This window comes from Somniosus microcephalus, chromosome 1 (assembly GCF_052327205.1).
Source record: "Somniosus microcephalus isolate GS21.2 chromosome 1, FLI_Smic_1.0, whole genome shotgun sequence".
Lineage (NCBI taxonomy): Eukaryota > Metazoa > Chordata > Chondrichthyes > Squaliformes > Somniosidae > Somniosus > Somniosus microcephalus.
In genome coordinates, this window is record NC_140987.1 from 462,558,533 (window position 1) to 462,584,330 (window position 25,798).

The window sequence follows — 25,798 nt, forward strand, 5'->3', positions numbered from 1 at the left end:
GACAGCTGAAAGCTCATAATAGCTCTGTCCACATTCACCCCCACAACGATGGCGACTCTCCCCAATTCACATGGGTTCTCGTCACTTGCAGCCACGCTGATAGGGAAAGGCACATACTCTTCCAGCCAAACCATGCTGATAGGGAAAGGCACGCACTCCTCCAGCCAAACCACGCTGATAGGGAAAGGCACGCACTCCTCCAGCCAAACCACGCTGATAGGGAAAGGCACCCAGTCCTCCAGCCAAACCATGCTGATGGGGAAAGGCACGCACTCCTCCAGCCAAACCACGCTGATAGGGAAAGGCACGCACTCCTCCAGCCAAACCACGCTGATAGGGAAAGGCACCCAGTCCTCCAACCAAACCACGCTGATAGGGAAAGGCACCCAGTCCTCCAACCAAACCACGCTGATAGGGAAAGGCACGCACTCCTGCAACCAAACCACGCTGATAGGGAAAGGCACGCACTCCTGCAACCAAACCACGCTGATAGGGAAAGGCACGCACTCCTCCAACCAAACCACGCTGATAGGGAAAGGCACGCACTCCTCCAGCCAAACCACGCTGATAGGGAAAGGCACGCAGTCCTCCAGCCAAACCATGCTGATAGGGAAAGGCACACACTCCTCCAGCCAAACCACGCTGATAGGGAAAGGCACGCAGTCCTCCAACCAAACCACGCTGATAGGGAAAGGCACGCACTCCTCCAACCAAACCACGCTGATAGGGAAAGGCACCCAGTCCTCCAACCAAACCACGCTGATAGGGAAAGGCACCCAGTCCTCCAGCCAAACCACGCTGATAGGGAAAGGCACCCAGTCCTCCAACCAAACCACGCTGATAGGGAAAGGCACCCAGTCCTCCAACCAAACCACGCTGATAGGGAAAGGCACGCACTCCTCCAGCCAAACCACGCTGATAGGGAAAGGCACCCAGTCCTCCAACCAAACCACGCTGATAGGGAAAGGCACACACTCCTCCAACCAAACCACGCTGATAGGGAAAGGCACCCAGTCCTCCAACCAAACCACGCTGATAGGGAAAGGCACGCACTCCTCCAGCCAAACCACGCTGATAGGGAAAGGCACGCACTCCTCCAGCCAAACCACGCTGATAGGGAAAGGCACGCACTCCTCCAGCCAAACCACGCTGATAGGGAAAGGCACCCAGTCCTCCAACCAAACCACGCTGATAGGGAAAGGCACGCACTCCTCCAGCCAAACCACGCTGATAGGGAAAGGCACCCAGTCCTCCAGCCAAACCACGCTGATAGGGAAAGGCACGCACTCCTCCAGCCAAACCACGCTGATAGGGAAAGGCACACACTCCTCCAGCCAAACCACGCTGATAGGGAAAGGCACGCAGTCCTCCAACCAAACCACGCTGATAGGGAAAGGCACCCAGTCCTCCAGCCAAACCACGCTGATAGGGAAAGGCACACACTCCTCCAGCCAAACCACGCTGATAGGGAAAGGCACGCACTCCTCCAACCAAACCACGCTGATAGGGAAAGGCACGCACTCCTCCAGCCAAACCACGCTGATAGGGAAAGGCACGCACTCCTCCAGCCAAACCACGCTGATAGGGAAAGGCACGCACTCCTCCAGCCAAACCACGCTGATAGGGAAAGGCACGCACTCCTCCAACCAAACCACGCTGATAGGGAAAGGCACGCACTCCTCCAACCAAACCACGCTGATAGGGAAAGGCACCCAGTCCTCCAACCAAACCACGCTGATAGGGAAAGGCACGCACTCCTCCAGCCAAACCACGCTGATAGGGAAAGGCACGCACTCCTCCAGCCAAACCACGCTGATAGGGAAAGGCACGCACTCCTCCAACCAAACCACGCTGATAGGGAAAGGCACGCACTCCTCCAACCAAACCACGCTGATAGGGAAAGGCACCCAGTCCTCCAGCCAAACCACGCTGATAGGGAAAGGCACCCAGTCCTCCAACCAAACCACGCTGATAGGGAAAGGCACGCACTCCTCCAGCCAAACCACGCTGATAGGGAAAGGCACACACTCCTCCAACCAAACCACGCTGATAGGGAAAGGCACGCACTCCTCCAGCCAAACCACGCTGATAGGGAAAGGCACGCACTCCTCCAGCCAAACCACGCTGATAGGGAAAGGCACCCAGTCCTCCAACCAAACCACGCTGATAGGGAAAGGCACCCAGTCCTCCAGCCAAACCACGCTGATAGGGAAAGGCACGCACTCCTCCAGCCAAACCACGCTGATAGGGAAAGGCACGCAGTCCTCCAAACAAACCACGCTGATAGGGAAAGGCACGCACTCCTCCAACCAAACCATGCTGATAGGGAAAGGCACGCACTCCTCCAACCAAACCACGCTGATAGGGAAAGGCACGCACTCCTCCAACCAAACCACGCTGATAGGGAAAGGCACCCAGTCCTCCAGCCAAACCACGCTGATAGGGAAAGGCACGCACTCCTCCAGCCAAACCACGCTGATAGGGAAAGGCACGCAGTCCTCCAACCAAACCACGCTGATAGGGAAAGGCACGCACTCCTCCAGCCAAACCACGCTGATAGGGAAAGGCACGCACTCCTCCAGCCAAACCACGCTGATAGGGAAAGGCACGCACTCCTCCAGCCAAACCACGCTGATAGGGAAAGGCACGCACTCCTCCAGCCAAACCACGCTGATAGGGAAAGGCACCCAGTCCTCCAGCCAAACCACGCTGATAGGCAAAGGCACCCAGTCCTCCAACCAAACCACGCTGATAGGGAAAGGCACGCACTCCTCCAGCCAAACCACGCTGATAGGGAAAGGCACGCACTCCTCCAACCAAACCACGCTGATAGGGAAAGGCACGCACTCCTCCAGCCAAACCACGCTGATAGGGAAAGGCACGCACTCCTCCAACCAAACCACGCTGATAGGGAAAGGCACCCAGTCCTCCAACCAAACCACGCTGATAGGGAAAGGCACGCACTCCTCCAGCCAAACCACGCTGATAGGGAAAGGCACCCAGTCCTCCAGCCAAACCACGCTGATAGGGAAAGGCACGCACTCCTCCAACCAAACCACGCTGATAGGGAAAGGCACCCAGTCCTCCAACCAAACCACGCTGATAGGGAAAGGCACGCACTCCTCCAGCCAAACCACGCTGATAGGGAAAGGCACGCACTCCTCCAACCAAACCACGCTGATAGGGAAAGGCACGCACTCCTCCAGCCAAACCACGCTGATAGGGAAAGGCACGCACTCCTCCAACCAAACCACGCTGATAGGGAAAGGCACGCAGTCCTCCAGCCAAACCACGCTGATAGGGAAAGGCACGCACTCCTCCAGCCAAACCACGCTGATAGGGAAAGGCACGCACTCCTCCAACCAAACCACGCTGATAGGGAAAGGCACGCACTCCTCCAACCAAACCACGCTGATAGGGAAAGGCACGCACTCCTCCAGCCAAACCACGCTGATAGGGAAAGGCACACACTCCTCCAGCCAAACCACGCTGATAGGGAAAGGCACCCAGTCCTCCAACCAAACCACGCTGATAGGGAAAGGCACGCAGTCCTCCAACCAAACCACGCTGATAGGGAAAGGCACGCACTCCTCCAACCAAACCATGCTGATAGGGAAAGGCACCCAGTCCTCCAACCAAACCACGCTGATAGGGAAAGGCACGCACTCCTCCAGCCAAACCACGCTGATGGGGAAAGGCACGCACTCCTCCAGCCAAACCACGCTGATGGGGAAAGGCACGCACTCCTCCAGCCAAACCACGCTGATGGGGAAAGGCACGCACTCCTCCAACCAAACCACGCTGATAGGGAAAGGCACGCACTCCTCCAACCAAACCACGCTGATAGGGAAAGGCACGCACTCCTCCAGCCAAACCATGCTGATGGGGAAAGGCACGCACTCCTCCAGCCAAACCACGCTGATAGGGAAAGGCACGCAGTCCTCCAACCAAACCACGCTGATAGGGAAAGGCACCCAGTCCTCCAACCAAACCACGCTGATAGGGAAAGGCACCCAGTCCTCCAACCAAACCACGCTGATAGGGAAAGGCACACACTCCTCCAACCAAACCACGCTGATAGGGAAAGGCACGCACTCCTCCAGCCAAACCACGCTGATAGGGAAAGGCACGCACTCCTCCAGCCAAACCACGCTGATAGGGAAAGGCACGCACTCCTCCAACCAAACCACGCTGATAGGGAAAGGCACGCACTCCTCCAACCAAACCACGCTGATAGGGAAAGGCACGCACTCCTCCAACCAAACCACGCTGATAGGGAAAGGCACGCACTCCTCCAGCCAAACCACGCTGATAGGGAAAGGCACGCACTCCTCCAACCAAACCACGCTGATAGGGAAAGGCACGCACTCCTCCAACCAAACCACGCTGATAGGGAAAGGCACGCACTCCTCCAGCCAAACCACGCTGATAGGGAAAGGCACCCAGTCCTCCAACCAAACCACGCTGATAGGGAAAGGCACCCAGTCCTCCAGCCAAACCACGCTGATAGGGAAAGGCACGCACTCCTCCAGCCAAACCACGCTGATAGGGAAAGGCACCCAGTCCTCCAACCAAACCACGCTGATGGGGAAAGGCACGCACTCCTCCAGCCAAACCACGCTGATAGGGAAAGGCACGCACTCCTCCAACCAAACCATGCTGATAGGGAAAGGTACGCACTCCTCCAACCAAACCACGCTGATAGGGAAAGGCACGCACTCCTCCAGCCAAACCACGCTGATAGGGAAAGGCACGCACTCCTCCAGCCAAACCACGCTGATAGGGAAAGGCACGCACTCCTCCAGCCAAACCACGCTGATAGGGAAAGGCACGCACTCCTCCAGCCAAACCACGCTGATGGGGAAAGGCACGCACTCCTCCAGCCAAACCACGCTGATGGGGAAAGGCACGCACTCCTCCAGCCAAACCACGCTGATGGGGAAAGGCACCCAGTCCTCCAACCAAACCACGCTGATAGGGAAAGGCACGCACTCCTCCAACCAAACCACGCTGATAGGGAAAGGCACGCAGTCCTCCAACCAAACCACGCTGATAGGGAAAGGCACGCACTCCTCCAACCAAACCACGCTGATAGGGAAAGGCACACACTCCTCCAGCCAAACCACGCTGATAGGGAAAGGCACGCACTCCTCCAACCAAACCACGCTGATAGGGAAAGGCACGCACTCCTCCAACCAAACCACGCTGATAGGGAAAGGCACGCACTCCTCCAGCCAAACCACGCTGATAGGGAAAGGCACGCAGTCCTCCAGCCAAACCACGCTGATAGGGAAAGGCACCCAGTCCTCCAACCAAACCACGCTGATAGGGAAAGGCACGCACTCCTCCAGCCAAACCATGCTGATAGGGAAAGGCACGCACTCCTCCAACCAAACCACGCTGATAGGGAAAGGCACGCACTCCTCCAACCAAACCACGCTGATAGGGAAAGGCACCCAGTCCTCCAGCCAAACCATGCTGATAGGGAAAGGCACGCACTCCTCCAGCCAAACCACGCTGATAGGGAAAGGCACCCAGTCCTCCAACCAAACCACGCTGATAGGGAAAGGCACGCACTCCTCCAACCAAACCACGCTGATAGGGAAAGGCACACACTCCTCCAGCCAAACCACGCTGATAGGGAAAGGCACACACTCCTCCAGCCAAACCACGCTGATAGGGAAAGGCACGCACTCCTCCAACCAAACCACGCTGATAGGGAAAGGCACGCACTCCTCCAACCAAACCACGCTGATAGGGAAAGGCACACACTCCTCCAGCCAAACCACGCTGATAGGGAAAGGCACCCAGTCCTCCAACCAAACCACGCTGATAGGGAAAGGCACACACTCCTCCAACCAAACCACGCTGATAGGGAAAGGCACCCAGTCCTCCAACCAAACCACGCTGATAGGGAAAGGCACCCAGTCCTCCAACCAAACCACGCTGATAGGGAAAGGCACACACTCCTCCAACCAAACCACGCTGATAGGGAAAGGCACGCACTCCTCCAGCCAAACCACGCTGATAGGGAAAGGTACGCAGTCCTCCAGCCAAACCACGCTGATAGGGAAAGGCACGCACTCCTCCAGCCAAACCACGCTGATAGGGAAAGGCACCCAGTCCTCCAACCAAACCACGCTGATAGGGAAAGGCACGCACTCCTCCAACCAAACCACGCTGATAGGGAAAGGCACACACTCCTCCAGCCAAACCACGCTGATAGGGAAAGGCACACACTCCTCCAGCCAAACCACGCTGATAGGGAAAGGCACGCACTCCTCCAACCAAACCACGCTGATAGGGAAAGGCACGCACTCCTCCAGCCAAACCACGCTGATAGGGAAAGGCACGCAGTCCTCCAACCAAACCACGCTGATAGGGAAAGGCACCCAGTCCTCCAGCCAAACCATGCTGATAGGGAAAGGTACGCAGTCCTCCAGCCAAACCACGCTGATGGGGAAAGGCACACACTCCTCCAGCCAAACCACGCTGATAGGGAAAGGTACGCAGTCCTCCAGCCAAACCACGCTGATAGGGAAAGGCACGCACTCCTCCAGCCAAACCACGCTGATAGGGAAAGGCACGCACTCCTCCAACCAAACCACGCTGATAGGGAAAGGCACGCACTCCTCCAGCCAAACCACGCTGATAGGGAAAGGTACGCAGTCCTCCAGCCAAACCACGCTGATAGGGAAAGGCACCCAGTCCTCCAGCCAAACCACGCTGATAGGGAAAGGCACCCAGTCCTCCAGCCAAACCACGCTGATAGGGAAAGGCACGCACTCCTCCAGCCAAACCACGCTGATAGGGAAAGGCACGCACTCCTCCAACCAAACCACGCTGATAGGGAAAGGCACGCACTCCTCCAACCAAACCACGCTGATAGGGAAAGGCACGCACTCCTCCAGCCAAACCATGCTGATAGGGAAAGGCACGCACTCCTCCAACCAAACCACGCTGATAGGGAAAGGCACGCACTCCTCCAGCCAAACCATGCTGATAGGGAAAGGCACGCACTCCTCCAACCAAACCACGCTGATAGGGAAAGGCACGCAGTCCTCCAACCAAACCACGCTGATAGGGAAAGGCACCCAGTCCTCCAACCAAACCACGCTGATAGGGAAAGGCACGCACTCCTCCAGCCAAACCACGCTGATAGGGAAAGGCACCCAGTCCTCCAACCAAACCACGCTGATAGGGAAAGGCACGCACTCCTCCAGCCAAACCACGCTGATAGGGAAAGGCACCCAGTCCTCCAACCAAACCACGCTGATGGGGAAAGGCACGCACTCCTCCAACCAAACCACGCTGATGGGGAAAGGCACGCACTCCTCCAACCAAACCATGCTGATGGGGAAAGGCACCCAGTCCTCCAGCCAAACCACGCTGATAGGGAAAGGCACGCACTCCTCCAACCAAACCACGCTGATAGGGAAAGGCACACACTCCTCCAACCAAACCACGCTGATAGGGAAAGGCACGCACTCCTCCAACCAAACCACGCTGATAGGGAAAGGCACACACTCCTCCAACCAAACCACGCTGATAGGGAAAGGCACGCACTCCTCCAACCAAACCACGCTGATAGGGAAAGGCACGCACTCCTCCAACCAAACCACGCTGATAGGGAAAGGCACGCAGTCCTCCAACCAAACCACGCTGATAGGGAAAGGCACGCACTCCTCCAACCAAACCACGCTGATAGGGAAAGGCACACACTCCTCCAACCAAACCATGCTGATAGGGAAAGGCACACACTCCTCCAACCAAACCACGCTGATAGGGAAAGGCACGCACTCCTCCAGCCAAACCACGCTGATAGGGAAAGGCACGCACTCCTCCAGCCAAACCACGCTGATAGGGAAAGGCACGCACTCCTCCAGCCAAACCACGCTGATAGGGAAAGGCACGCACTCCTCCAGCCAAACCACGCTGATGGGGAAAGGCACGCAGTCCTCCAACCAAACCACGCTGATAGGGAAAGGCACCCAGTCCTCCAACCAAACCATGCTGATAGGGAAAGGCACGCACTCCTCCAGCCAAACCACGCTGATAGGGAAAGGCACGCACTCCTCCAACCAAACCACGCTGATAGGGAAAGGCACGCACTCCTCCAGCCAAACCACGCTGATAGGGAAAGGCACGCACTCCTCCAGCCAAACCACGCTGATAGGGAAAGGCACGCACTCCTCCAGCCAAACCACGCTGATAGGGAAAGGCACGCACTCCTCCAGCCAAACCACGCTGATAGGGAAAGGCACGCACTCCTCCAGCCAAACCACGCTGATAGGGAAAGGCACCCAGTCCTCCAACCAAACCACGCTGATAGGGAAAGGCACCCAGTCCTCCAACCAAACCATGCTGATAGGGAAAGGCACGCACTCCTCCAGCCAAACCACGCTGATAGGGAAAGGCACCCAGTCCTCCAGCCAAACCACGCTGATAGGGAAAGGCACGCACTCCTCCAACCAAACCACGCTGATAGGGAAAGGCACCCAGTCCTCCAACCAAACCATGCTGATAGGGAAAGGCACCCAGTCCTCCAACCAAACCATGCTGATAGGGAAAGGCACACAGTCCTCCAACCAAACCACGCTGATAGGGAAAGGCACGCACTCCTCCAGCCAAACCATGCTGATAGGGAAAGGCACGCACTCCTCCAACCAAACCACGCTGATAGGGAAAGGCACCCAGTCCTCCAACCAAACCACGCTGATAGGGAAAGGCACGCACTCCTCCAACCAAACCACGCTGATAGGGAAAGGCACGCACTCCTCCAACCAAACCACGCTGATAGGGAAAGGCACCCAGTCCTCCAGCCAAACCACGCTGATAGGGAAAGGCACGCAGTCCTCCAGCCAAACCACGCTGATAGGGAAAGGCACGCACTCCTCCAACCAAACCACGCTGATAGGGAAAGGCACGCACTCCTCCAGCCAAACCACGCTGATAGGGAAAGGCACGCACTCCTCCAACCAAACCACGCTGATAGGGAAAGGCACCCAGTCCTCCAACCAAACCACGCTGATAGGGAAAGGCACCCAGTCCTCCAACCAAACCACGCTGATAGGGAAAGGCACACAGTCCTCCAACCAAACCACGCTGATAGGGAAAGGCACCCAGTCCTCCAACCAAACCACGCTGATAGGGAAAGGCACACAGTCCTCCAGCCAAACCATGCTGATAGGGAAAGGCACACAGTCCTCCAACCAAACCACGCTGATAGGGAAAGGCACCCAGTCCTCCAGCCAAACCACGCTGATAGGGAAAGGCACACACTCCTCCAACCAAACCACGCTGATAGGGAAAGGCACCCAGTCCTCCAACCAAACCACGCTGATAGGGAAAGGCACGCACTCCTCCAGCCAAACCACGCTGATAGGGAAAGGCACCCAGTCCTCCAGCCAAACCACGCTGATAGGGAAAGGCACACACTCCTCCAACCAAACCACGCTGATAGGGAAAGGCACCCAGTCCTCCAACCAAACCACGCTGATAGGGAAAGGCACACACTCCTCCAACCAAACCACGCTGATAGGGAAAGGCACCCAGTCCTCCAACCAAACCACGCTGATAGGGAAAGGCACCCAGTCCTCCAACCAAACCACGCTGATAGGGAAAGGCACACACTCCTCCAACCAAACCACGCTGATAGGGAAAGGCACGCACTCCTCCAGCCAAACCACGCTGATAGGGAAAGGTACGCAGTCCTCCAGCCAAACCACGCTGATAGGGAAAGGCACGCACTCCTCCAGCCAAACCACGCTGATAGGGAAAGGCACCCAGTCCTCCAACCAAACCACGCTGATAGGGAAAGGCACGCACTCCTCCAACCAAACCACGCTGATAGGGAAAGGCACACACTCCTCCAGCCAAACCACGCTGATAGGGAAAGGCACACACTCCTCCAGCCAAACCACGCTGATAGGGAAAGGCACGCACTCCTCCAACCAAACCACGCTGATAGGGAAAGGCACGCACTCCTCCAGCCAAACCACGCTGATAGGGAAAGGCACGCAGTCCTCCAACCAAACCACGCTGATAGGGAAAGGCACCCAGTCCTCCAGCCAAACCATGCTGATAGGGAAAGGTACGCAGTCCTCCAGCCAAACCACGCTGATGGGGAAAGGCACACACTCCTCCAGCCAAACCACGCTGATAGGGAAAGGTACGCAGTCCTCCAGCCAAACCACGCTGATAGGGAAAGGCACGCACTCCTCCAGCCAAACCACGCTGATAGGGAAAGGCACGCACTCCTCCAGCCAAACCACGCTGATAGGGAAAGGTACGCAGTCCTCCAGCCAAACCACGCTGATAGGGAAAGGCACCCAGTCCTCCAGCCAAACCACGCTGATAGGGAAAGGCACCCAGTCCTCCAGCCAAACCACGCTGATAGGGAAAGGCACGCACTCCTCCAGCCAAACCACGCTGATAGGGAAAGGCACGCACTCCTCCAACCAAACCACGCTGATAGGGAAAGGCACGCACTCCTCCAACCAAACCACGCTGATAGGGAAAGGCACGCACTCCTCCAGCCAAACCATGCTGATAGGGAAAGGCACGCACTCCTCCAACCAAACCACGCTGATAGGGAAAGGCACGCACTCCTCCAGCCAAACCATGCTGATAGGGAAAGGCACGCACTCCTCCAACCAAACCACGCTGATAGGGAAAGGCACGCACTCCTCCAGCCAAACCACGCTGATAGGGAAAGGCACGCACTCCTCCAGCCAAACCACGCTGATAGGGAAAGGCACCCAGTCCTCCAACCAAACCACGCTGATAGGGAAAGGCACGCACTCCTCCAGCCAAATCACGCTGATAGGGAAAGGCACCCAGTCCTCCAACCAAACCACGCTGATGGGGAAAGGCACGCACTCCTCCAACCAAACCACGCTGATGGGGAAAGGCACGCACTCCTCCAACCAAACCATGCTGATGGGGAAAGGCACCCAGTCCTCCAACCAAACCACGCTGATAGGGAAAGGCACGCAGTCCTCCAACCAAACCACGCTGATAGGGAAAGGCACGCACTCCTCCAACCAAACCACGCTGATAGGGAAAGGCACACACTCCTCCAACCAAACCATGCTGATAGGGAAAGGCACACACTCCTCCAACCAAACCACGCTGATAGGGAAAGGCACGCACTCCTCCAGCCAAACCACGCTGATAGGGAAAGGCACGCACTCCTCCAGCCAAACCACGCTGATAGGGAAAGGCACGCACTCCTCCAGCCAAACCACGCTGATAGGGAAAGGCACGCACTCCTCCAGCCAAACCACGCTGATGGGGAAAGGCACCCAGTCCTCCAACCAAACCACGCTGATAGGGAAAGGCACGCACTCCTCCAGCCAAACCACGCTGATAGGGAAAGGCACGCACTCCTCCAGCCAAACCACGCTGATAGGGAAAGGCACGCACTCCTCCAACCAAACCACGCTGATAGGGAAAGGCACGCAGTCCTCCAACCAAACCACGCTGATAGGGAAAGGCACCCAGTCCTCCAACCAAACCATGCTGATAGGGAAAGGCACGCACTCCTCCAGCCAAACCACGCTGATAGGGAAAGGCACGCACTCCTCCAGCCAAACCACGCTGATAGGGAAAGGCACGCACTCCTCCAGCCAAACCACGCTGATAGGGAAAGGCACCCAGTCCTCCAGCCAAACCACGCTGATAGGGAAAGGCACCCAGTCCTCCAGCCAAACCACGCTGATAGGGAAAGGCACGCACTCCTCCAGCCAAACCACGCTGATAGGGAAAGGCACGCAGTCCTCCAACCAAACCACGCTGATAGGGAAAGGCACCCAGTCCTCCAGCCAAACCACGCTGATAGGGAAAGGCACGCACTCCTCCAGCCAAACCACGCTGATAGGGAAAGGCACGCACTCCTCCAGCCAAACCACGCTGATAGGGAAAGGCACGCACTCCTCCAGCCAAACCACGCTGATAGGGAAAGGCACCCAGTCCTCCAACCAAACCACGCTGATAGGGAAAGGCACGCACTCCTCCAGCCAAACCACGCTGATAGGGAAAGGCACGCACTCCTCCAACCAAACCACGCTGATAGGGAAAGGCACGCAGTCCTCCAACCAAACCACGCTGATAGGGAAAGGCACGCACTCCTCCAGCCAAACCACGCTGATAGGGAAAGGCACCCAGTCCTCCAACCAAACCATGCTGATAGGGAAAGGCACCCAGTCCTCCAACCAAACCATGCTGATAGGGAAAGGCACGCACTCCTCCAGCCAAACCACGCTGATAGGGAAAGGCACCCAGTCCTCCAGCCAAACCACGCTGATAGGGAAAGGCACGCACTCCTCCAACCAAACCACGCTGATAGGGAAAGGCACCCAGTCCTCCAACCAAACCATGCTGATAGGGAAAGGCACCCAGTCCTCCAACCAAACCACGCTGATAGGGAAAGGCACCCAGTCCTCCAACCAAACCACGCTGATAGGGAAAGGCACGCACTCCTCCAGCCAAACCATGCTGATAGGGAAAGGCACGCACTCCTCCAACCAAACCACGCTGATAGGGAAAGGCACGCACTCCTCCAACCAAACCACGCTGATAGGGAAAGGCACCCAGTCCTCCAGCCAAACCACGCTGATAGGGAAAGGCACGCAGTCCTCCAACCAAACCACGCTGATAGGGAAAGGCACACACTCCTCCAGCCAAACCACGCTGATAGGGAAAGGTACGCAGTCCTCCAGCCAAACCACGCTGATAGGGAAAGGCACGCACTCCTCCAGCCAAACCATGCTGATGGGGAAAGGCACCCAGTCCTCCAGCCAAACCACGCTGATAGGGAAAGGCACGCACTCCTCCAACCAAACCACGCTGATAGGGAAAGGCACCCAGTCCTCCAGCCAAACCACGCTGATAGGGAAAGGCACGCACTCCTCCAGCCAAACCATGCTGATGGGGAAAGGCACCCAGTCCTCCAGCCAAACCACGCTGATAGGGAAAGGCACGCACTCCTCCAGCCAAACCACGCTGATAGGGAAAGGCACCCAGTCCTCCAGCCAAACCACGCTGATAGGGAAAGGCACGCACTCCTCCAACCAAACCACGCTGATAGGGAAAGGCACCCAGTCCTCCAACCAAACCATGCTGATAGGGAAAGGCACCCAGTCCTCCAACCAAACCACGCTGATAGGGAAAGGCACCCACTCCTCCAACCAAACCACGCTGATAGGGAAAGGCACGCAGTCCTCCAGCCAAACCACGCTGATGGGGAAAGGCACGCACTCCTCCAGCCAAACCACGCTGATAGGGAAAGGCACCCAGTCCTCCAACCAAACCACGCTGATAGGGAAAGGCACGCACTCCTCCAACCAAACCATGCTGATAGGGAAAGGCACGCACTCCTCCAGCCAAACCACGCTGATAGGGAAAGGCACGCACTCCTCCAACCAAACCACGCTGATAGGGAAAGGCACCCAGTCCTCCAACCAAACCACGCTGATAGGGAAAGGCACGCACTCCTCCAACCAAACCACGCTGATAGGGAAAGGCACGCACTCCTCCAACCAAACCACGCTGATAGGGAAAGGCACGCACTCCTCCAGCCAAACCACGCTGATAGGGAAAGGCACCCAGTCCTCCAACCAAACCACGCTGATAGGGAAAGGCACCCAGTCCTCCAACCAAACCACGCTGATAGGGAAAGGCACGCACTCCTCCAACCAAACCACGCTGATAGGGAAAGGCACCCAGTCCTCCAACCAAACCACGCTGATAGGGAAAGGCACGCACTCCTCCAGCCAAACCACGCTGATAGGGAAAGGCACCCAGTCCTCCAACCAAACCACGCTGATAGGGAAAGGCACCCAGTCCTCCAACCAAACCACGCTGATAGGGAAAGGCACGCACTCCTCCAACCAAACCACGCTGATAGGGAAAGGCACCCAGTCCTCCAACCAAACCACGCTGATAGGGAAAGGCACCCAGTCCTCCAACCAAACCACGCTGATAGGGAAAGGCACGCACTCCTCCAGCCAAACCACGCTGATAGGGAAAGGCACGCACTCCTCCAACCAAACCACGCTGATAGGGAAAGGCACCCAGTCCTCCAACCAAACCACGCTGATAGGGAAAGGCACGCACTCCTCCAGCCAAACCATGCTGATAGGGAAAGGCACGCACTCCTCCAGCCAAACCATGCTGATAGGGAAAGGCACACACTCCTCCAACCAAACCACGCTGATAGGGAAAGGTACGCAGTCCTCCAGCCAAACCACGCTGATAGGGAAAGGCACCCAGTCCTCCAGCCAAACCACGCTGATAGGGAAAGGCACCCAGTCCTCCAGCCAAACCACGCTGATAGGGAAAGGCACGCACTCCTCCAGCCAAACCACGCTGATAGGGAAAGGCACGCACTCCTCCAACCAAACCACGCTGATAGGGAAAGGCACGCACTCCTCCAACCAAACCACGCTGATAGGGAAAGGCACGCACTCCTCCAGCCAAACCATGCTGATAGGGAAAGGCACGCACTCCTCCAACCAAACCACGCTGATAGGGAAAGGCACGCACTCCTCCAGCCAAACCATGCTGATAGGGAAAGGCACGCACTCCTCCAACCAAACCACGCTGATAGGGAAAGGCACGCACTCCTCCAGCCAAACCACGCTGATAGGGAAAGGCACGCACTCCTCCAGCCAAACCACGCTGATAGGGAAAGGCACCCAGTCCTCCAACCAAACCACGCTGATAGGGAAAGGCACGCACTCCTCCAGCCAAACCACGCTGATAGGGAAAGGCACCCAGTCCTCCAACCAAACCACGCTGATGGGGAAAGGCACGCACTCCTCCAACCAAACCACGCTGATGGGGAAAGGCACGCACTCCTCCAACCAAACCATGCTGATGGGGAAAGGCACCCAGTCCTCCAACCAAACCACGCTGATAGGGAAAGGCACGCAGTCCTCCAACCAAACCACGCTGATAGGGAAAGGCACGCACTCCTCCAACCAAACCACGCTGATAGGGAAAGGCACACACTCCTCCAACCAAACCATGCTGATAGGGAAAGGCACACACTCCTCCAACCAAACCACGCTGATAGGGAAAGGCACGCACTCCTCCAGCCAAACCACGCTGATAGGGAAAGGCACGCACTCCTCCAGCCAAACCACGCTGATAGGGAAAGGCACGCACTCCTCCAGCCAAACCACGCTGATAGGGAAAGGCACGCACTCCTCCAGCCAAACCACGCTGATGGGGAAAGGCACGCACTCCTCCAACCAAACCACGCTGATAGGGAAAGGCACGCAGTCCTCCAACCAAACCACGCTGATAGGGAAAGGCACCCAGTCCTCCAACCAAACCATGCTGATAGGGAAAGGCACGCACTCCTCCAGCCAAACCACGCTGATAGGGAAAGGCACGCACTCCTCCAACCAAACCACGCTGATAGGGAAAGGCACGCACTCCTCCAGCCAAACCACGCTGATAGGGAAAGGCACGCACTCCTCCAACCAAACCACGCTGATAGGGAAAGGCACCCAGTCCTCCAGCCAAACCACGCTGATAGGGAAAGGCACGCACTCCTCCAGCCAAACCACGCTGATAGGGAAAGGCACGCAGTCCTCCAACCAAACCACGCTGATAGGGAAAGGCACCCAGTCCTCCAGCCAAACCACGCTGATAGGGAAAGGCACGCACTCCTCCAGCCAAACCACGCTGATAGGGAAAGGCACGCACTCCTCCAGCCAAACCACGCTGATAGGGAAAGGCACGCACTCCTCCAGCCAAACCACGCTGATAGGGAAAGGCACCCAGTCCTCCAACCAAACCACGCTGATAGGGAAAGGCACGCACTCCTCCAGCCAAACCACGCTGATAGGGAAAGGCACGCACTCCTCCAACCAAACCACGCTGATAGGGAAAGGCACGCAGTCCTCCAACCAAACCACGCTGATAGGGAAAGGCACGCACTCCTCCAGCCAAACCACGCTGATAGGGAAAGGCACCCAGTCCTCCAACCAAACCATGCTGATAGGGAAAGGCACCCAGTCCTCCAACCAAACCATGCTGATAGGGAAAGGCACGCACTCCTCCAGCCAAACCACGCTGATAGGGAAAGGCACCCAGTCCTCCAGCCAAACCACGCTGATAGGGAAAGGCACGCACTCCTCCAACCAAACCACGCTGATAGGGAAAGGCACCCAGTCCTCCAACCAAACCATGCTGATAGGGAAAGGCACCCAGTCCTCCAACCAAACCACGCTGATAGGGAAAGGCACCCAGTCCTCCAACCAAACCACGCTGATAGGGAAAGGCACGCACTCCTCCAGCCAAACCATGCTGATAGGGAAAGGCACGCACTCCTCCAACCAAACCACGCTGATAGGGAAAGGCACCCAGTCCTCCAACCAAACCACGCTGATAGGGAAAGGCACGCACTCCTCCAACCAAACCACGCTGATAGGGAAAGGCACGCAGTCCTCCAACCAAACCACGCTGATAGGGAAAGGCACGCACTCCTCCAGCCAAACCACGCTGATAGGGAAAGGCACGCAGTCCTCCAACCAAACCACGCTGATAGGGAAAGGCACACACTCCTCCAGCCAAACCACGCTGATAGGGAAAGGTACGCAGTCCTCCAGCCAAACCACGCTGATAGGGAAAGGCACGCACTCCTCCAGCCAAACCATGCTGATGGGGAAAGGCACCCAGTCCTCCAGCCAAACCACGCTGATAGGGAAAGGCACGCACTCCTCCAGCCAAACCACGCTGATAGGGAAAGGCACCCAGTCCTCCAGCCAAACCACGCTGATAGGGAAAGGCACGCACTCCTCCAACCAAACCACGCTGATAGGGAAAGGCACCCAGTCCTCCAACCAAACCATGCTGATAGGGAAAGGCACCCAGTCCTCCAACCAAACCACGCTGATAGGGAAAGGCACCCACTCCTCCAACCAAACCACGCTGATAGGGAAAGGCACCCAGTCCTCCAGCCAAACCACGCTGATAGGGAAAGGCACACACTCCTCCAACCAAACCACGCTGATAGGGAAAGGCACGCAGTCCTCCAGCCAAACCACGCTGATGGGGAAAGGCACGCACTCCTCCAACCAAACCACGCTGATAGGGAAAGGCACGCACTCCTCCAGCCAAACCACGCTGATAGGGAAAGGCACCCAGTCCTCCAGCCAAACCACGCTGATAGGGAAAGGCACACACTCCTCCAACCAAACCACGCTGATAGGGAAAGGCACGCAGTCCTCCAGCCAAACCACGCTGATGGGGAAAGGCACGCACTCCTCCAACCAAACCACGCTGATAGGGAAAGGCACGCACTCCTCCAGCCAAACCACGCTGATAGGGAAAGGCACCCAGTCCTCCAACCAAACCACGCTGATAGGGAAAGGCACGCACTCCTCCAACCAAACCATGCTGATAGGGAAAGGCACGCACTCCTCCAGCCAAACCACGCTGATAGGGAAAGGCACCCAGTCCTCCAACCAAACCACGCTGATAGGGAAAGGCACGCACTCCTCCAACCAAACCACGCTGATAGGGAAAGGCACGCACTCCTCCAACCAAACCACGCTGATAGGGAAAGGCACGCACTCCTCCAGCCAAACCACGCTGATAGGGAAAGGCACCCAGTCCTCCAACCAAACCACGCTGATAGGGAAAGGCACCCAGTCCTCCAACCAAACCACGCTGATAGGGAAAGGCACGCACTCCTCCAACCAAACCACGCTGATAGGGAAAGGCACCCAGTCCTCCAACCAAACCACGCTGATAGGGAAAGGCACCCAGTCCTCCAACCAAACCACGCTGATAGGGAAAGGCACGCACTCCTCCAGCCAAACCACGCTGATAGGGAAAGGCACCCAGTCCTCCAACCAAACCACGCTGATAGGGAAAGGCACGCACTCCTCCAGCCAAACCACGCTGATAGGGAAAGGCACCCAGTCCTCCAACCAAACCACGCTGATAGGGAAAGGCACCCAGTCCTCCAACCAAACCACGCTGATAGGGAAAGGCACGCACTCCTCCAACCAAACCACGCTGATAGGGAAAGGCACCCAGTCATCCAACCAAACCACGCTGATAGGGAAAGGCACCCAGTCCTCCAACCAAACCACGCTGATAGGGAAAGGCACGCACTCCTCCAGCCAAACCACGCTGATAGGGAAAGGCACGCACTCCTCCAACCAAACCACGCTGATAGGGAAAGGCACCCAGTGCTCCAACCAAACCACGCTGATAGGGAAAGGCACGCACTCCTCCAGCCAAACCATGCTGATAGGGAAAGGCACGCACTCCTCCAGCCAAACCATGCTGATAGGGAAAGGCACACACTCCTCCAACCAAACCACGCTGATAGGGAAAGGCACACACTCCTCCAACCAAACCACGCTGATAGGGAAAGGCACACACTCCTCCAGCCAAACCATGCTGATAGGGAAAGGCACGCACTCCTCCAGCCAAACCACGCTGATAGGGAAAGGCACGCAGTCCTCCAACCAAACCACGCTGATAGGGAAAGGCACGCACTCCTCCAACCAAACCATGCTGATGGGGAAAGGCACGCACTCCTCCAACCAAACCATGCTGATAGGGAAAGGCACGCAGTCCTCCAACCAAACCATGCTGATGGGGAAAGGCACGCACTCCTCCAACCAAACCACGCTGATAGGGAAAGGCACGCACTCCTCCAGCCAAACCACGCTGATAGGGAAAGGCACGCACTCCTCCAACCAAACCATGCTGATAGGGAAAGGCACACACTCCTCCAACCAAACCACGCTGATAGGGAAAGGCACGCACTCCTCCAGCCAAACCACGCTGATAGGGAAAGGCACCCAGTCCTCCAACCAAACCACGCTGATAGGGAAAGGCACGCACTCCTCCAGCCAAACCACGCTGATAGGGAAAGGCACGCACTCCTCCAACCAAACCACGCTGATAGGGAAAGGCACACACTCCTCCAACCAAACCACGCTGATAGGGAAAGGCACGCACTCCTCCAGCCAAACCATGCTGATGGGGAAAGGCACGCACTCCTCCAGCCAAACCACGCTGATAGGGAAAGGCACGCACTCCTCCAACCAAACCACGCTGATAGGGAAAGGCACGCACTCCTCCAACCAAACCACGCTGATAGGGAAAGGCACACACTCCTCCAACCAAACCACGCTGATAGGGAAAGGCACACACTCCTCCAGCCAAACCATGCTGATAGGGAAAGGCACGCACTCCTCCAGCCAAACCACGCTGATAGGGAAAGGCACGCACTCCTCCAGCCAAACCACGCTGATAGGGAAAGGCACGCACTCCTCCAACCAAACCACGCTGATAGGGAAAGGCACCCAGTCCTCCAACCAAACCACGCTGATAGGGAAAGGCACACACTCCTCCAGCCAAACCATGCTGATGGGGAAAGGCACGCACTCCTCCAACCAAACCATGCTGATGGGGAAAGGCACGCACTCCTCCAGCCAAACCACGCTGATAGGGAAAGGCACGCACTCCTCCAACCAAACCACGCTGATAGGGAAAGGCACGCAGTCCTCCAACCAAACCATGCTGATGGGGAAAGGCACGCACTCCTCCAGCCAAACCACGCTGATAGGGAAAGGCACGCACTCCTCCAACCAAACCATGCTGATGGGGAAAGGCACGCACTCCTCCAACCAAACCACGCTGATAGGGAAAGGCACGCAGTCCTCCAGCCAAACCACGCTGATAGGGAAAGGCACACACTCCTCCAGCCAAACCACGCTGATAGGGAAAGGCACGCACTCCTCCAACCAAACCACGCTGATAGGGAAAGGCACGCACTCCTCCAACCAAACCACGCTGATAGGGAAAGGCACGCACTCCTCCAGCCAAACCACGCTGATAGGGAAAGGCACGCACTCCTCCAGCCAAACCACGCTGATAGGGAAAGGCACGCACTCCTCCAGCCAAACCACGCTGATAGGGAAAGGCACGCAGTCCTCCAACCAAACCATGCTGATAGGGAAAGGCACGCACTCCTCCAACCAAACCACGCTGATAGGGAAAGGCACCCAGTCCTCCAACCAAACCACGCTGATAGGGAAAGGCACCCAGTCCTCCAACCAAACCACGCTGATAGGGAAAGGCACCCAGTCCTCCAACCAAACCACGCTGATAGGGAAAGGCACCCAGTCCTCCAACCAAACCACGCTGATAGGGAAAGGCACCCAGTCCTCCAACCAAACCATGCTGATAGGGAAAGGCACGCAGTCCTCCAACCAAACCATGCTGATAGGGAAAGGCACCCAGTCCTCCAGCCAAACCACGCTGATAGGGAAAGGCACGCACTCCTCCAGCCAAACCACGCTGATAGGGAAAGGCACACAGTCCTCCAGCCAAACCACGCTGATAGGGAAAGGCACGCACTCCTCCAGCCAAACCACGCTGATAGGGAAAGGCACGCACTCCTCCAGCCAAACCACGCTGATAGGGAAAGGCACGCAGTCCTCCAACCAAACCATGCTGATAGGGAAAGGCACGCACTCCTCCAACCAAACCATGCTGATAGGGAAAGGCACCCAGTCCTCCAACCAAACCACGCTGATAGGGAAAGGCACACAGTCCTCCAGCCAAACCACGCTGATAGGGAAAGGCACGCACTCCTCCAGCCAAACCACGCTGATAGGGAAAGGCACACAGTCCTCCAGCCAAACCACGCTGATAGGGAAAGGCACGCACTCCTCCAACCAAACCACGCTGATGGGGAAAGGCACACACTCCTCCAACCAAACCACGCTGATAGGGAAAGGCACGCAGTCCTCCAACCAAACCACGCTGATGGGGAAAGGCACACACTCCTCCAACCAAACCACGCTGATAGGGAAAGGCACGCACTCCTCCAACCAAACCACGCTGATAGGGAAAGGCACCCAGTCCTCCAGCCAAACCACGCTGATAGGGAAAGGCACACACTCCTCCAGCCAAACCTGACTGCAAGACATACCAACAAACTGAGATGGAAAACACTTTGACCCTAAGACAATAAACATATATAGAGGACCCAAACTATTATTTAAAACGTCTCAGCAAACGGACCAGGGAGGAAATAGAACGAGCTTGTGTCCATTCATCGTGCATAGAATGAAACTGATTATACGGATCTGCTAAAAAATCAGCCATTAGTTTCAGATTCTTTGATCTTCCTACTATTACTGTTTGTGTGAATATAAAAACGAATGATGATTTCCGGGTGCCCACTTCTGCCAGCTGGCATCAAACTTACTTCCTTTGGTTGAGTGAGTGGACAGTGTGGGTCACAATTGTAAATCTCCTCTGATTGGCAACATAATGTTCTCTGTTGTACCTCATCTAATGGGCTTCTTCAAAAATAACCACATCTGGTAAATAAGAGCTGCAAAGTCTGACTGCCAACTGAGGCAGTTATTATGAATGAAGGAACCTGCATTTATGTATCACCTTTCACATCCTCGAGATGTCCCAAAGCGCTTCAGTCAACTGAATAGTTTTGAAATGCAGTCACTGTTGTTATGTAGGAAAAAGCGATAACCAATTAGCGCACAGCAAGGTCCCACAAACATCAATGATATAAATGAACAGATAACCTGTTTTTGCAGTGTTGGTCAAGGAATAAACATTTGCCAGGACACTGGGAGAATTCCCTACTCTTCAACAGTTATAAGAGATCTTTTATATCCACCTGTACAGGTAGGTGGGGCCCAGTTTAACAGTTCCTCCAAAAGATGGTTCCTCTGACAGTGCAGCACTCACTTGGTACTGCACGGAAGCATTAGTTTAGATGATGTGAAGAGGGCCTTGAATGCATGACCATCTGGCTCGTGGGCGAGAGCGCCGTCACTGAGCCAAGCTGACACTGAAAACTATTTCCTCTGTTCAGGACTCTACGGGTATGGTGAAGCAGATGTATCTCACCCACCTCACCAGTCTGCAGATGGGTAACAGACAGCACTCTATTACCCACTCCCTCTCAACGGTACAGGAAGAATAAAAGTAAAAGTGAGACTGGCCCAAAGAAAAGGACTGTAGTTACAAATACAGAATAAACATTCACTGTGGCCAGTAGTAGACTTACCTGCCAGCAGGTGAGAGGAGATTTGCGCTCTAGAATGTACTGGGTCAAAGGTGAAGGTTCAAGTTCGTATTTGTCAAAGGGTAATTTGTCAATGACCATTGGTTCACAATCAGCACAGGAGAACCTGATCACGGGGTGAGCAGTACGTGGAGGCTGAGGATCAAACACAAGTGGAAGATGATTATTAATTATCTAAACATTTCTGTCGTACAGTATTGGAAGGGAGCATTAAAACTACAATTTGCTCTATCTCTAGTTTTGTGCAACTTTGAATAAACCTGCCAAAATCAACTGCAACTTTCTGCTGCAACACAAACAGGTACTCCTGTTACAGGAATAAAAAATAGTGACGAAGGTGTCACTAACACTAAAATTATCCTACAGGACTGTCGCCGAGTGCTCCAGCAGTTCAGTAAAGATTGCTAGAGTAGTGCGTTATATTAAAAATAATATTTTGGAACATGTTTAACTCTCAATGACACCCTCCTTTCTATGTAGTATTTCACAACCAAGTTCCAGACCGCTGACAATCAAAAACCAAGAGGTGAACAAGACCAGTCCACAGTGACGACTGATTTTGCTCCCATCTGAAAATCAAGATGTTTTTCCTGCAAGAATGACAGCTGCTCTTTGGAGCGTATGTGTACACTGCAGGCTGCATACCACGGAGTTCAGCTCAGTATCCTCCACGGTAAATAACCAATTGTAAAAGTGGCCATGTGTAATAGATATTAAAACCAGACCAATTACTTGGCATCATAACATTGGTTTAAAATAGTTTCCAAATACTATCCCCAAAATCAGGCACTAAAACCTGCATTAAATGAACTTGCATTTATATCGCATCCTTCACAACTTCAGGGCATCGCTGAGCGCTTCACAGCCAAAGTACTTTTCAAGTGTAGCCACTGTAGTAATGAAGGGAAATGCGGCAGCCAATTTGTGCACAGCAAGGCCCCATAAACAGCAATGAGATACATGATCTGCTTTACTGACGTTAGCTATGGGATAAATATTGGGCAGGACACCAGGGGGGAACTAACTCCCCTGCTCATCTTCAAATAGTGCCTTGGGTTCTTTTACATCCACCCGAGACTGCAGTCGGGGTCTCGTTTTAAAATCTCATCTGAAAAATGGCACCTCCAACAGTGCAGCACTCCCTCAGTACTGACCCTCCGACAGTGCGGCACTCCCTCAGTACTGACCCTCCGATAGTGTAGCGCTCCCTCAGTACTGTCCCTCCGACAGTGTGGCACTCCCTCAGTACTGACCCTCCGACAGTGCGGCACTCCCTCAGTACTGTCCCTCCGACAGTGTGGCACTCCCTCAGTACTGACCCTCCGATAGTGTAGCGCTCCCTCAGTACTGCCCCTCCGACAGTGCAGCACTCCCTCAGTACTGATCCTCCGACAGTATGGCACTCCCTCAGTACTGATCCTCTGACAGTGCGGCACTCCTTCAGTACTGATCCTCCGACAGTGCTCCCTCAGTACTGCCCCTCCGACAGTGCAGCACTCCCTCAGTACTGCCCCTCCGACAGTATGGCACTCCCTCAGTACTGATCCTCCGACAGTGTGGCACTCCCTCAGTACTGCCCCTCCGACAGTATGGCACTCCCTCAGTACTGATCCTCCGACAGTGCGGCACTCCCTCAGTACTGCCCCTCCGACAGTATGGCACTCCCTCAGTACTGATCCTCCGACAGTGCGGCACTCCTTCAGTACTGCCCCTCCGACAGTATGGCACTCCCTCAGTACTGATCCTCCGACAGTGCGGCACTCCCTCAGTACTGCCCCTCCGACAGTATGGCACTCCCTCAGTACTGATCCTCCGACAGTGCGGCACTCCTTCAGTACTGACCCTCCGATAGTGTAGCGCTCCCTCAGTACTGACCCTCTGACAGTGCGGCACTCCCTCAGTACTGTCCCTCCGACAGTGTGGCACTCCCTCAGTACTGACCCTCCGACAGTGCGGCACTCCCTCAGTACTGACCCTCCGATAGTGTAGCGCTCCCTCAGTACTGCCCCTCCGACAGTGCAGCACTCCCTCAGTACTGCCCCTCTGACAGTGCAGTGCTCCCTCAGTACTGTCCCTCCGACAGTATGGCACTCCCTCAGTACTGCCCCTCCGACAGTATGGCACTCCCTCAGTACTGATCCTCCGACAGTGCGGCACTCCCTCAGTACTGACCCTCCGACAGTGCGGCACTCCCTCAGTACTGACCCTCCGATAGTGTAGCGCTCCCTCAGTACTGCCCCTCCGACAGTGCAGCACTCCCTCAGTACTGATCCTCCGACAGTATGGCACTCCCTCAGTACTGATCCTCCGACAGTGCGGCACTCCTTCAGTACTGATCCTCCGACAGTGCTCCCTCAGTACTGCCCCTCCGACAGTGCAGCACTCCCTCAGTACTGCCCCTCCGACAGTATGGCACTCCCTCAGTACTGATCCTCCGACAGTGCGGCACTCCCTCAGTACTGCCCCTCCGACAGTATGGCACTCCCTCAGTACTGATCCTCCGACAGTGCGGCACTCCCTCAGTACTGCCCCTCCGACAGTATGGCACTCCCTCAGTACTGATCCTCCGACAGTGCGGCACTCCTTCAGTACTGCCCCTCCGACAGTATGGCACTCCCTCAGTACTGATCCTCCGACAGTGCGGCACTCCCTCAGTACTGCCCCTCCGACAGTATGGCACTCCCTCAGTACTGATCCTCCGACAGTGCGGCACTCCTTCAGTACTGACCCTCCGATAGTGTAGCGCTCCCTCAGTACTGCCCCTCCGACAGTGCAGCACTCCCTCAGTACTGCCCCTCCGACAGTGCAGCACTCCCTCAGTACTGCCCCTCCGACAGTGCGGCACTCCCTCAGTACTGATCCTCCGACAGTGTGGCACTCCTTCAGTACTGACCCTCCGACAGTGCGGCGCTCCCTTAGTACTGCACTGGGAGTGTGCTCAAGTCTCTGGAGTGGGGCTCAAACCCACAACCTTCTGACTCAGGAGAGAGTGCTATCCACTGAGCCACAGCTGACACAACTGTTCCCCCTCCCCAGTTCAACTATCCTGAGACAAGAGCTACCATATTGCACCATTATTCATCTGTGACTATGCATCAAGAATCCCTATTAACCTACCACTTAACAGCACTGAAAACCCATCCTCCTCAGTCTCTCAGTTAACATCCTCCCAGCAGGCACAGCTCTCCCATTGTGTCGTTGAGAACAGCTCTCTGATATTTACCCAGCGCTACTTTAGGAAAATACAAAGCCATATTATTAGGATTTCTCTTTAGACAAGAGACTTGCACTGCAGACCCATAAATGACCTGGAGCAAAGAAAATGGAGTTTGAAGCCAGAAGCAAAAGGCATCACGGAACAATGACCAAGCTCCTATACAGGCCAGATGTGAAATCCAGATGCACCAGGACAAAATATTACAAGCAGGTGGACAAGCCAGGACAAATCTACAAGCGCACAGCAGAATGATCACATCAACAACAACTTGCATTTCTATAGCACCTTTAATGTAGGAAAAGATCTCTAGGCGTTTCACAGAAGTGTAAACAGACAAAAATTGACAACAAGCCAAAGACATTAGGGCAGGGCTTGGTCAAAGAGGGAGGATTTATGGAGCATATTAAAGGAGGAGAGAGGCGGAGAGGTTTAGGGAGGGAATTCCAGAGCTTAGGACCCAGGCAGCTGCAGGCACGGCCACC

General features: G+C 55.7%; 1 protein-coding gene across 3 annotated transcripts in view; it reads right to left on the reverse strand.

Annotated features, from left to right (window-relative positions):
* ints6l (integrator complex subunit 6 like) overlaps positions 1-25,798 on the reverse strand; it is a 263,802-nt gene that overhangs the window by 43,026 nt on the left and 194,978 nt on the right. For all 3 annotated transcript variants that reach the window (XM_086002385.1, XM_086002375.1, XM_086002380.1), the window contains one exon: positions 22,082-22,234. In XM_086002385.1, coding sequence (XP_085858511.1) covers positions 22,082-22,234 — 153 coding nt within the window. The remainder of the gene's footprint in view (positions 1-22,081; positions 22,235-25,798) is intronic.